At 32.4% G+C, this 13,493-nt stretch overlaps 1 protein-coding gene across 1 annotated transcript in view; it reads right to left on the minus strand.

Moving 5' to 3' along the window:
• Positions 1-13,493, minus strand: part of LOC127727321 (uncharacterized) — a 41,661-nt gene that overhangs the window by 14,562 nt on the left and 13,606 nt on the right. The window contains exons 2-3 of the mRNA XM_052234758.1: positions 1,598-1,701; positions 499-645 (exon numbers count right to left, since the gene is read on the minus strand). Of these exons, the coding sequence (XP_052090718.1) occupies positions 499-645; positions 1,598-1,701 (251 nt within the window). The remainder of the gene's footprint in view (positions 1-498; positions 646-1,597; positions 1,702-13,493) is intronic.

Genomic DNA, 13,493 nt, shown 5'->3' on the forward strand with positions numbered 1-13,493 from the left:
TTGCTAAATGGAAAAAATAATCCTTCCTGCAAAGTCGACACGTCATAATCTGTAATTGTACAAAGTTTGTTTTGAATTGGACAAGGATTTCAAATTTAGCTCAGACAGATGGACAGACATACAGAAAGGCAGATTCCTATATACCTATATACCCTTTTTTTGCTGGGGTGTAATAAGTTCATGTGCTGACTGATGCATTTTTAAGATGTAAAAATTCTAAAATCCAGCATATTCTACCCTTCCCAATTCATAATTTTAGAATCTATATTCACAAAGCATTCTCATTCTTATTTCATTCACCAACACCAAAAGCAACAAAATATAAGAAAATGGTATATCTATTGCTCAATAGCATTGTTTACACCGATTGACCTTGGGTCAACCAGTGTAACTCAATCATAAAAAATCAACTCGAGATTGTATTCTAATATTTTCAATGTTTTTTTTTCTGTTCAGAGGACTTTTGATTGAAATAGTGATAACTTTTATACAACCCACCTGTTTAGCTGATTCTGGATTTCCTAGTTCCAAAAGTAAAGTTCCAGTAGTTTCAAGAGCTCTGATATTATCTGCCTCTATTTCTAAGGCTCGCTGACAAAATTTCTGAGCAAGTTCATACTCAAATCTGTTTATACAATCCTCTGCCTGTTATATACCATAAAATATATATACTTCATGCAATTCATACACAATTTTACGACAAACTTGGAAGTATTTGTAGGAAATTTACACAGCAGCAATACTACTATAAATAAGCAAATATGATGTCATTGGAAACAGATAAATTTCCATGAGCACACTTTTTAAAGTAACTGTCGACATTTTCTGTGTGTTTGCCATCTGTTTACACTAATTACATTGAAGTAACCACTTTCCCTAAATTGTGTTCATACTCTATCATTTATTTTCCTATTGACAGCAAGGTAACAGAGGAAAGCCTGTATTGGCAAAATTCTTTATACCACGTACCTGTCCCACAAAAGGAATCTTGTCAGTAGTAGACCATGCATGTACATGTATATTCCTTTATTCTCATATATAACCTTACATTAAATTTTATTAGTAAACTAACAACCTTAGAATAAATCACCTTAATAATAAAATTTAATGACATGGGTAAAGAAAGTGGCTTAAGAATTATAATGCAGTAAACAGCTGGATTCCTATGATTTAATCTTACTGTTGCAGTAATTGATAGATTTAGTGCCAGTTAACAGCAAAATCTGACAATCATGATTGTACAGGGTTACATGGTGTTTTGTTACTTTTAATTTATTTTAAACAAACCTTTGTTCACCTTTGCTGTATTTGGAGTTTGACTACAGAACTTAGGGAGATTCAAAGCTTGCTTTTACTGAAAGATGTACATGTATGGTGGATTCAGGATTCGTTCTGGTTATTTTTTTTAATCTGGTATTATTTGATTGCATCTGAAGAAAGTATAGCTGACTTCACTTGGTCAGTTTTTGAATGCATGTGTGTGTCTAACCTGACCAAAATTTACAGATTTTTAACAAATACAGATACATTTGGACTGTGCACTTGAAAAAAAAATTCAATTAAGTTAAACTATCAGTATCTATATGCTCTACATTACCTTATCAAGAAGTTGATCAACACTGTACTGGGGAGATGTTTTTGTTTTAGCAGATTCTGCAGCAAATTGTTTTCTTGCTTCTCTTAAAACTTTCCTTCTGTCATCTGAAAGATATTTTACTAGGCAATAATTTTCTATTTTTTCTAAAACAATTACAAAAAGTGCAATGAAACACTACATGTACATGTACATGATGTATGTCTTACTCAGCATAACCCAACTCTTATTTCAAGTATTGAAAAGCACTTACACCTTGCAAGTCATCACTTACAACATGTACAAGTTGTTGACTGTATATGAAGTAATTCTGTTCAGTAGAACTGGAGAAATGTATGAGGAATTGTTTTAAGTTTATTCAACATATTAAAATTTTTAAAGTATCAGGAACAGGAATAAGGTGATGTGATTGATCTTAAAAGTGCTACCGCAATACAACTCATCACTGTCTGGCTGCTGACCAAATACCATGTACAAAATGTATGTGTTTTGGCATGAATGAAGGACAACCTTTTCTTTTATGCCATACATGCAGAAGCACTGTTTTAAGGTCTTCAATGATAAAGGCTAGTTGTTTTTTTCATATGTGTCACTACAGTACAGACTATACTGGTATGTCAAATCTAAGGCTGTTTGTCCTGATTCACGTTCACCCTACTACCTGTTTTGAATAGATATAAAATATAAGGAGATGTTGTAGGATTGCAAATGAGACAATTATCCACCAGAGACCAAATGATGTAGATGCACGGCCTTCAACAATGAACAAAAAAACATTGCACATAGCTATAAAAGACATAAGAAAATGTAAAACAATTCAAATGAAGAAACATTTAGAGTATATACTATATATAAACTTTACTATGGGGTATGGGTTTTGCTCATTGTTGAAGGCCATACAGTTACCTATAGTTGATAACTTCAATGTCATTTGGTCTCAGGTGGAATGTTGTCTCATTGGCAATTATACCACATCTTATTTCTATATACATGTACAATGTATATACATAAAATTGAGAATCCAAATATATACATAAAATTGAGAATGGAAATGGGGAATGTGTCAAAGAGACAACAACCCGACCAAAGAGCAGAAAACAGCCCATGGCCACCAATGGATACTTGCTACATAAATCCTTGGTATACAGTTAAAAGGCATAATAAAGGATAATAAAACAGGTGTGTTTCTGGTAGCCCAAGTTCCAGGGCCTAATCTAGGATTTTGGAGAGGGAGAAGTGACTTCTCCTTCCATGAGAGAGAAGGGAGAAGTGGTCAATTTCTTGGAGAAGTGAGATTCCATTACCGTTTCGGTTGCATAGTGTTCTCGTGCCTATCACTAAGGAAATTGTTTTATATGCAATAAAAAATATACTTGCAGTTTTTTTCATGTTATTGTACAAAATGTATATATAGAAAGTTCTTAATAAAAAGGTTTAGACAATATAGTTGTTATTTATTCATTGATACCATTTGTACTGTCAACTTGAATTTAAGTTTAAATAAAATTTGTTGCTTGGGACATGAGGGAGTCTCGAGGGAGTAGCCTAGTAATATTGATGCATTAAAATCATGTGCATCTGCCTCAATTTATTTTTAAATATCCAGAAAAATATGACTCCAAGTTTACCGGATGAATTTCACATGACTGGGAATTTAATTTATATCACCACTTGTCATTATTTTGTAAAACATTATTAAATGTCCAGGACATCATTTTACATGCAGTTGTAGATTGAGATGCTCGTTAAAGATTGTAAGCACATATTAATTAACCGATAAACAGCTAATATCTATCATTTTTTAAAGATATCTTCCCTGTCAACGAAATGGTCGTGAAAAAAAAAATCCACTGCTGATCACAGCTGGTCGAGTGTCGTACGTTTGCAATCACATTATCTATCAGCTGTCTTTCTACCTTCTATATTTCAATTTTTATTCAATGAATATAATAAATCTACCGTTAATACCTACCCTTAACCTACCGAATAGTACATTTTGATCGACTAGTAATAAATAAAAATAAAACAAATCAGCTGAGTGATTACGCAACATCCTCAGATAAAAATCATCGTAAAATGATAACTTTAACAGACGGTCAGTTTTCCGTTTGAATAGTTTTGAATGTTATATCTGAGGATGTTCAAAGTCGCCGTTGTATTTATATAATTTGATCGTTGACAGTATTAGTCCTGGGCAGTTTCGAAAATCTCGATTTCCCTTGTCAGTTGCCTTTTTTTTTTACCTGGGAGACGTGTCATTCACAAGTTGTCTCCCTTTTACCGATTTTCATAGCGATTTGACTTCGCCATGAAGTCAGTCGGCTGGCGAGATTTAGCGATTTTCAAAATTCTATGGCGACTTAAATCGTCATTCCGCCGGCAAGATTATGGCCTGAGCCCAACCAACCCTAATTTATAATCTCCTACCCTAACTAGTTTTTTTTTCAAAAAAACAAAAAAAAATCTTTTGTTTTAGTGTATCCCAAAATCGCTGTGATTGAGAAATGAATGATAATAAACAAATGACGGTTATATAACTAGTGTGCATGCAGGCCGGTTGATGAAATGCAGTCATAAACCTGATTTATGAAGGTTCATGAGAGTTTCACAATCAAAAACATTTAAACCACAGTTCCAAGAACATCATGATGAGATTGATGGAAAAAAAATTAATAAAAAATTAATCCAGACCTACCAACCCCATTTTTTTTGGAGCATGCAACAGGAAACACACCTTTTTTTTGGGTCTAAAATCAATTCTAAATAAAAAAAAATGTAACAATCAAGCCAATCATTGCTTTAAAACAAGCATTTAATTAAAAATTATTACCATATTTTTTTTAACAAATTTATAAAGTCAACTCTGACCATCTACATGTATTTTGACAACTCACACAAAGTATTAGAAGAGGATTTGAACTATATAAATATTATAAATTATCAAATGTAATATTTTACATGACAATTCCATTTGCATGTTGCTGAATTTGCAAATCATAATGAAAAAAAATATTGTTTAATGTGAATTTAATTTTTAGTTATCTTTATCAATTTATTATAAAACTTAATGAACTGAATTTGTTTTATTTATTTGTTGAATTCTTTATTTATTATTTTAAAGTCAACTCGGACAGTCTATAACGCCAACTCTAACAAAGTATAAACATAGAGTTTGGGATATTTATATGATAAAATGTATATTTTACATCAAATTATCCTTTATACCTTGCTGCATTTGCAAATGAAGTGCCCTGCAATAATTGATTTAATGTAGATTCTAATTTCGACTTCATCAGTGTGATTTTATACTTTGAATAACTTCTTCATTAATCCATAAAACAAGTATGGCACCACAAACTCAACGGAAAGGCAACCTCCAATTCTACGTTCTCCTTCACCTCATGTACAAATGTACATGTACAAGGGAGCAAAGAAAACACAAATGGTCTGCAACTAGTCAGCGATGACAACAGATACCAAATAAAACAAACAATGCAGACACAAGCTAAGGGATGCTGTTTACCGCATGGAGTCAGTATGCCACCAAAGTGTGCCCATATTCATGGACCGTCAGTTTGAGTACATTTCGTCAGTCAGTGTTCTGAAATTAACTTTGTGTTGTGCTAAGAAAGAACTTTAGTGCTTGGCTGTATGAATTTTTAATTTCTAGTTTATGAGATGAAACGTACTGTTTTACTTTAGTGCTTTAATTATATGAACTTTATGAGATTAAGCTTCCTTAGTATATGTCTTAAGTTTTACTTAGTGCTCACATCATGTGTTTCTTATGAAAATGACAGTCGGAGCTGATTAATCAGGTCAGGAATAACCACCAATTGGTGGATTATACCTCAATTGACGTATAATCCACCAATTGACATATAATGGTATAGACCAATTGACGTATAATTCTTTGTTTTTCAAAGCAAATTATTCAACCAAAATGGAGCATTGTTTTCTTAAAACCATATTATTGTATGAAAACATGTCAAACATTCCTAGTTTAGTATAGTGACATAACATATTGCATTTAATCAATAATTGTATTTGCAGTTTCTTCTATTGTTATCTTGTCAATTCTTGATTGGCAAATTTATCACTAATCACCTGTCAATTATTTTTGTAGCGTGACTTCCGGTGATGGTGGATGTCTTTTATTTTGGGAGCGGAAAAATTTATACTTTTATCGTTGTACAGATATATTTTAGGTGTAAACAGGAATATTACATACACGCACTGTCCTACCTCAATCATACTATTATTGAAGTAAAAACTTTTCAAGGTGACAAACGATTTAAATAGAAATTCAACTTCACTTGAAAGTAGCTGAAAACTACTCACAACGCCGGACGGCGGCCATTAAATATGGCAGCTATTTAATTTGATAGAAGAGTATTTCCAGACAACTATAAGCATATAAACATTTATCTATCTATTTGAAAGTACATTTGGCTTTCTTCCAAATAGTTTATACAATAATTTCCAAAAATCAAGCTAACCAAAAGGTAGTTTAACAAGTATAAAACCACTCAAACAAAGCGTGCTTTGTACCTTCATACTTTTTATGAACGGATTGCAGTAATAACCTTGTAACCGCTTCATATAATCATCATAGTCATCATATTAACATTTGCTTTGACACGTGCTAGTGAATCTGATATTTCCTGCTTGGCTATGTAGACTAGTGTAGAATAGTGTGATATAGCGTAAACTTTTATGTGTATATATATATTGGTTGTGTAAATAACATTTTAATAAAATGCTTTGCTGGGGCGCAGCTTGATACGACCGCAGAGGTCGAACCCTGAACAGTTGGGGCAAGTATGGACACAACATTCAAGCTTGATACAGCTCTGAATTTGGATTGTTATTAAATATTTGACACAGCATAGGTTTCTGACACAGAAAGAATGTGGTCTAAGAACTTGAATTTTTTTAATTTACCTATTATGGTCCAATGTCCAAAATCAAAATACATGGTTAGATTCAGCATATCAAAGAACCCCATATATTCAATTTTTGTTAAAATCAAACAAAGTTTAATTTTGGACCCCAACTTTGACAAACTTGAAAACTGGGCCCATAATCAAAAATCTAAACACATGTTTAGATTCAGCATATCAAAGAACCCCAAGAATTCAATTTTTGTTAAAATCAAACTAAGTTTAATTTTGGACCCTTTGGACCTCAATGAAGACCAATTTAAAAAACGGGACCCAAATTAAACATCTAAAAACACGGTTAGATTTGGCATATCAAAGAACCCCAATAATTCAATTTTTGATGAAATCAAACAAAGTTTAATTTTGGACCCTTTTGACCTCAATATGAACCAATTTGATAGCGGGGCCTACAAATAAAAAATCTAAATACATGGTTAGATTCAGCATATCAAAGAACCTCATATATTCAATTTTTGTTGAAATCAAACAAAGTTTAATTTTGGACCCCAATTTGGACCAACTTGAAAACTGGGCCCATAATCAAAAATCTAAATACATGTTTAGATTCAGCATATCAAAGAACCCCATATATTCAATTTTTGTTGAAATCAAACAAAGTTTAAATACTGGACCCTATCTTGGACCAACTTGAAAACTGGGCCCATAATCAAAAATCTAAACACATGTTTAGATTCAGCATATCAAAGAACCCCAAGAATTCTTTTTGTTAAAATCAAACTAAGTTTAATTTTGGACCCTTTGGACCTTAATGTAGACCAATTTAAAAAACAGGACCCAAAATTAAAAATCTAAATACACGGTTAGATTTGGAATATCAAAGAGCCCCAATAATTCAATTTTAGATGAAATCAAACAAAGTTTAATTTTGGACCCTTTTGACCTCAATATGAACCAATTTGATAAGGGGGTCCACAAATAAAAAATCTAAATACACGGTTAGATTCAGCATATCAAAGAACCCCATATATTCAATTTTTGTTGAAATCAAACAAAGTTTAATTTTGGACCCCAATTTGGACCAACTTGAAAACTGGGCCAAAAATCAAAAATCTAAATACATGTTTAGATTCAGCATATCAAAGAACCTCATATATTCAATTTTTGCTAAAATCAAACAAAGTTTAATTTTGGACCCTTTGGACCTTAATGTAGACTATTTTGAAAACTGGACCCAAAATTAAAAATCTAAATACACTGTTAGATTCGGCATAACAAATAAATAAATGTGATCAAAGATTTTACAAATCTAATGCGCCATACTGTGCAATTAAAGATTACTTCTTGAAATTTTTCAATATTTGAAATTTGAAAAAAAAATAATATTTGAAGAATAATTCTTTTAAATTTCTGAAATCTGAAATGAGAAAAAATTGACCCCCACTTCTTTTTATCCCCCCCCCCCTCTCCTTTTTTCCCCCAAAAAATTCTTTCCCTCAAGATATGGTCATAATCTCAATTCAAATTTCCAATGGAGTTGGCAACCATAATTACCCATTTAAATTTACCATAGTGCTAACTTAATCTATTTTATAATAGAATTAAAAATATAGTGTCAAATCTTTCATATGGATTTTTTTGTAAAAAAAAATGATGCAACATTTGCAGATATTTTTACTGGTCTTCCTTTATAAATATGCATTTCTTTAAACATAATTTAAAAGCAGTGTAAGGGAAGTAACCAAAACGTTGTATTTGGATTACCTCCCTTACACTGTTTTAAATTATCTTTATTGTTCATTAACCATTACTTTATACATAATTTAAAAGCAGTGTAAGGGAGATAATTTCAATGATGTATTTGATTTATCTCCCTTACACTGCTTTAAATTATGTTTTGTACTAAAGTTTTGTCCATTAACCAGGACAACCTTGTTTTGCCCCCTTTTTTGCCCCTAATTCCTAAACGGTTTGAGCCATAACCCCCCAAAGCAAATCCTAACCATCCCTTTGTGGTATGGAAACTTGTAGTATAATTTCAGAGAGATCCATACACCGTTCCACAGTTATTGTCTGGAAACTAGAAAATGCTTATTTTTGGCCCCTTTTTGGCCCCTAATTCCTTAACTGTTGGTACCATAACCCCCAAAATCAATCCCAACCTTCCTTTTGTGGTATTTAACCTTATGGTAAAATTTCAAAAAGATCCATTCACTTAAACTAAAGTTAGAGTGCGAAAACCAATGTGTCTTCGGACGACGACGACGACGCCAACGTCATACCAATATACGACCACAAAATTTTTTTGCGGTCGTATAATAATATTACTACGAACAGAAATTTTGAATATCTATTTTGTGTTTGCTATCACTGACAAACCGTATACCTCTAATAAAACTGATATACATACATGTCTATACTGCAAATTAAAAAACAGACAAGCAAACTCATAGCTGAAGAATCCAATTTAGACCCAAGTCTCTATCAACCGGAAATATATCTTATCACAGACAGTAAAGGCAACTATAAAAAACCTGTGATACCAGGGCGATTTAGATCCTCTATACATATATTCTCTGAAAAAGGTGCGACTATACATTCAAACATAGTCAACACAGCTGTACGAAACATACAAACAGCCACAAATCCTATAGTATTTCTTTGGTTTGGTACATGTGAGATATCAAAAATCATCTCAATAGAAACGCATTGGTGCCACATATTGCCCAAGACCAAGTCATCTCATCAAAACAACGTCGACGCTCCAGAACTCAATATAAAATCAGCTTCAAATCATTATTTGACGGTATACATCCTAAACGTCCTATCTCTCGCCTCTGGCTACACCGATTGGTCAAGTTAGCAAGAAACTTCAGAAACAACCAGTGAACAAGGGAAGCCCTATTCACTGTCTCTCATGCTCTACCTGTTGCATATATGAAGAGGATATTCCCATGAATAAGTACTACAATCACACAAGTATCTGATTTACAGTAAGATTTTAATATTTGGAATCTTTTAAAGGATCGAAACTCATCATAAAATATTTTAATAGCTGTATAATCCATTTTTACATGGAAATATTTTTAGTTCATACAATTTCCGCTGTAATTAACCTATTTTTACCTACAACATACTAATCAAAAACAAAAGGTACAACACTATATGAATAAGGGAAGCCCTGTTCAATACATAGTGTACCATATTGGACAACACGAAGACCACTTAATCTGATATTTCATTTCTAATAAGGATATTACTGGTCACATAGAGACTACATATGAGTAACGAGAATTATTTTATTTCTTAAAATTTTAACATTTTATATCAACAAACGAGCTATTTTATGTGAAAAAGGGAAGCCCTATTCACAAACAACACTCTAAAGATACTTAATCTCTATACAGTGAGCATAGATTTTAATCATTGGTTTAGTTTTAGATATACATATAGAATTATTGTAAATATAGATACATTTTAGCAGTTTCACCACAAACACTTTTACCAAATCCGAGAGAGTTTTTCTAAACATTAAGCTAGAAACTCATATAAAGAAAAGGACATATACATAAAACAAACTAAAGAATGAAAATGGACTCAATCATGAATGATAGATCTGACATACCTGATATATCAATAGCAAACCACTCACAGAACAAAACAACTAGTTCGGATGTATGTAGACAAAAAACTTTCACTTTAAATTTGGATAAAGCAGTCTCCAAAAAAATTCTGGCTACGAAAAGAGAAGTACATATTATTTACGAACAAACAAAAGGTGGAGTAGTGGGCACTGCAGATGCAGTTACATTTGAACTCATAAAAAATGCCATCCCTCATTACTTTAATACAACAATAGCAAATAATCGTCATGTGAAGGTAACAGAAGATCAGGATACAAGGGGTCTTACTGTTAGTAAGGTAATTAAAGTATATGAGAAAGAACAACATCAATATACTATCACACTATATTACACGAACTGCAAATTTTTGGTCAATGGAAGAGCAGTCCATATCTTCACGAAAGAAGACATACCAGAAATACATAAAATCATAAAAGAGGTAGTCCTAAATGGCAACAAAGTGAAGCTAAAATCACTAAACGAGAAACTAGAAAAAGAACTATATAAACTATCTGGTTCAGAACAAACACCTCAAGATGACACAAAGTTACTGACTCAACAAGCTATAATGGACCAACCCTGCAAAATCATACAAGATCAAAATGGTGCTAAATGTAGCAAATGTAAGCGAAATGTACAAACAAGGGCAATTTTTTGCGACGAAGGGCAACACTGGATTCACTATAGATGCATAAAACTGTCTGAATCTGAAATACAAACTGTTGAAAAATTATCTGAAATAGACTATTACACATGTAAGCTATGCTTAACAGATAATCAGACAAACAACATAATGGGATCAAACACAGTAAAGTCCATAGCTAATGCAATTATGGACTCTAATCAATCAGACAAGAATTACAACTGTCATGATAGAATACAGGCTCTATTAGACGAAGAAGTACACAACGTATGCAATATATGCAATAACATTATTGATACACAAGTTATACGTTGCTCAATCTGTACTCAACCATGTCATATTTACTGTGCGTCATATAATGGTTTCGAATACACGTGTGTAAGTTGTGAAATAAACATTGATCCAGATGAACAAACAAAAGTAATGACATTAACGTCTCCAACGCAGGCAAGTGCCTCACATTATACTACAAAAAATCCAGGGTTTGACTTAAGTCAAGAGAACTGTATACTATCAAACCCTATAACGCAGATACCCACAACATGTACCAATGTTTCTGCTCAAGACGACTCCTTACAGTGTAACAATGGGACAATTAGTCAAAACAACTATGTAGATCCTGAGAACATCAATCAAACTACTCAACATCCAAACACAGATGGAGATCTATCCAAGAAAACAAAAGAACTCAAAATGAGTGACTTAAGGCAGAGAGAACAAAAACTAAAGAAAAGAGAGGAAGAACTAAAGATAAGAGAAAAACAAAATGAAGAAATGCAAACGGAAAGAATATGGTTACAATCCTACGTCACAAAACTCGAAATGAAAATTAATGAGTTAGAAAACTCAAATAAAATATTACAGAAAAAATGTGAGCTGATCAATCTTACAGATGATTAAGATGGCTGCCAATGGAGTAGTGAGTTGATTTTCAGCTCTGCAGTTTTTGGCAATTTAAAGCTGGTTTTTGAAGGAATTTATTAATGGAAATCATATCATGATGTTTGGAATTTGATGAACTTTACAGGAATATGATTTTCTTCACATTTTGTTGAAAGATGGATTTACTATAGTGGAATTATATATTTTGGATTGGAAAAGTATTTGTGATTTATTGATTTTTCTGAGCTGTGTTGTCTGTATTACAACCATGCCTGGGGATAATAAAAGTGTAAAAACTGTACAAACTATGTTAGCAGCTAAAAAGCCTGGGAGCAATGATTCTTCTAAAGACTCTACAAAGGAAAAACCACCCAAGCAGAACAAACGATCCCATTCAGATGTTGCAAATGAGAGTGTAGAAGGAACTGACTTGACTGGTATTCAAAATGATTTAAGTGAAATTAAATAAAATGCTTCGCTGGGCGCAGCTTGATACGACCGCAGAGGTCGAACCCTGAACAGTTGGGGCAAGTATGGACACAACATTCAAGCTTGATACAGCTCTGAATTTGGATTGTGATTAAATATTTGACACAGCATAGGTTTCTGACACAGAAAGAATGTGGTCTAAGAACTTCAATTTTTTTAATTTACCTATTATGGTCCAATGTCCAAAATCAAAATACATGGTTAGATTCAGCATATCAAAGAACCCCATATATTCAATTTTTGTTGAAATCAAACAAAGTTTAATTTTGGACCCCAACTTGGACAAACTTGAAAACTGGTCCCATAATCAAAAATCTAAACACATGTTTAGATTCAGCATATCAAAGTACCCCAAGAATTCAATTTTTGTTAAAATCAAACTAAGTTTAATTTTGGACCCTTTGGACCTTAATGTAGACCAATTTAAAAAACGGGACCCAAAATTCAAAATCTAAAAACACGGTTAGATTTGGCATATCAAAGAACCCCAATAATTCAATTTTTGATGAAATCAAACAAAGTTTAATTTTGGACCCTTTTGACCTCAATATGAACCAATTTGATAGCAGGCCCACAAAATAAAAAATCTAAATACATGGTAAGATTCAGCATATCAAAGAACCCCATATATTCAATTTTTGTTGAAATCAAACAAAGTTTAATTTTGGACCCCAATTTGGACCAACTTGAAAACTGGGCCAAAAATCTAAAATCTAAATACATGTTTAGATTCAGCATATCAAAGAACCCCATATATTCAATTTTTGTTGAAATCAAACAAAGTTTAATTTTGAACCCCAACTTGGACCAACTTGAAAACTGGTCCCATAATCAAAAATCTAAACACATGTTTAGATTCAGCATATCAAAGAACCCCAAAAATTCAATTTTTGTTAAAATCAAACTAAGTTTAATTTTGGACCCTTTGGACCTTAATGTAGACCAATTTAAAAAGCGGGACCCAAAATTAAAAATCTAAATACACGGTTAGATTTGGCATATCAAAGAACCCCAATAATTCAATTTTTGATGAAATCAAACAAAGTTTAATTTTGGACCCTTTTGACCTCAATATGAACCAATTTGATAGCGGGCCCACAAATAAAAAATCTAAATACATGGTAAGATTCAGCATATCAAAGAACCCCATATATTCAATTTTTGTTGAAATCAAACAAAGTTTAATTTTGGACCCCAATTTGGACCAACTTGAAAACTGGGCCAAAAATCTAAAATCTAAATACATGTTTAGATTCAGCATATCAAAGAACCCCATATATTCAATTTTTGTTGAAATCAAACAAAGTTTAATTTTGGACCCCAACTTGGACCAACTTGAAAACTGGGCCCATAATCAAAAA

The sequence above is a fragment of the Mytilus californianus genome, unplaced genomic scaffold (genome assembly GCF_021869535.1).
Source record: "Mytilus californianus isolate M0D057914Y unplaced genomic scaffold, xbMytCali1.0.p SCAF_1, whole genome shotgun sequence".
Classification (NCBI taxonomy): Eukaryota; Metazoa; Mollusca; class Bivalvia; order Mytilida; family Mytilidae; genus Mytilus; species Mytilus californianus.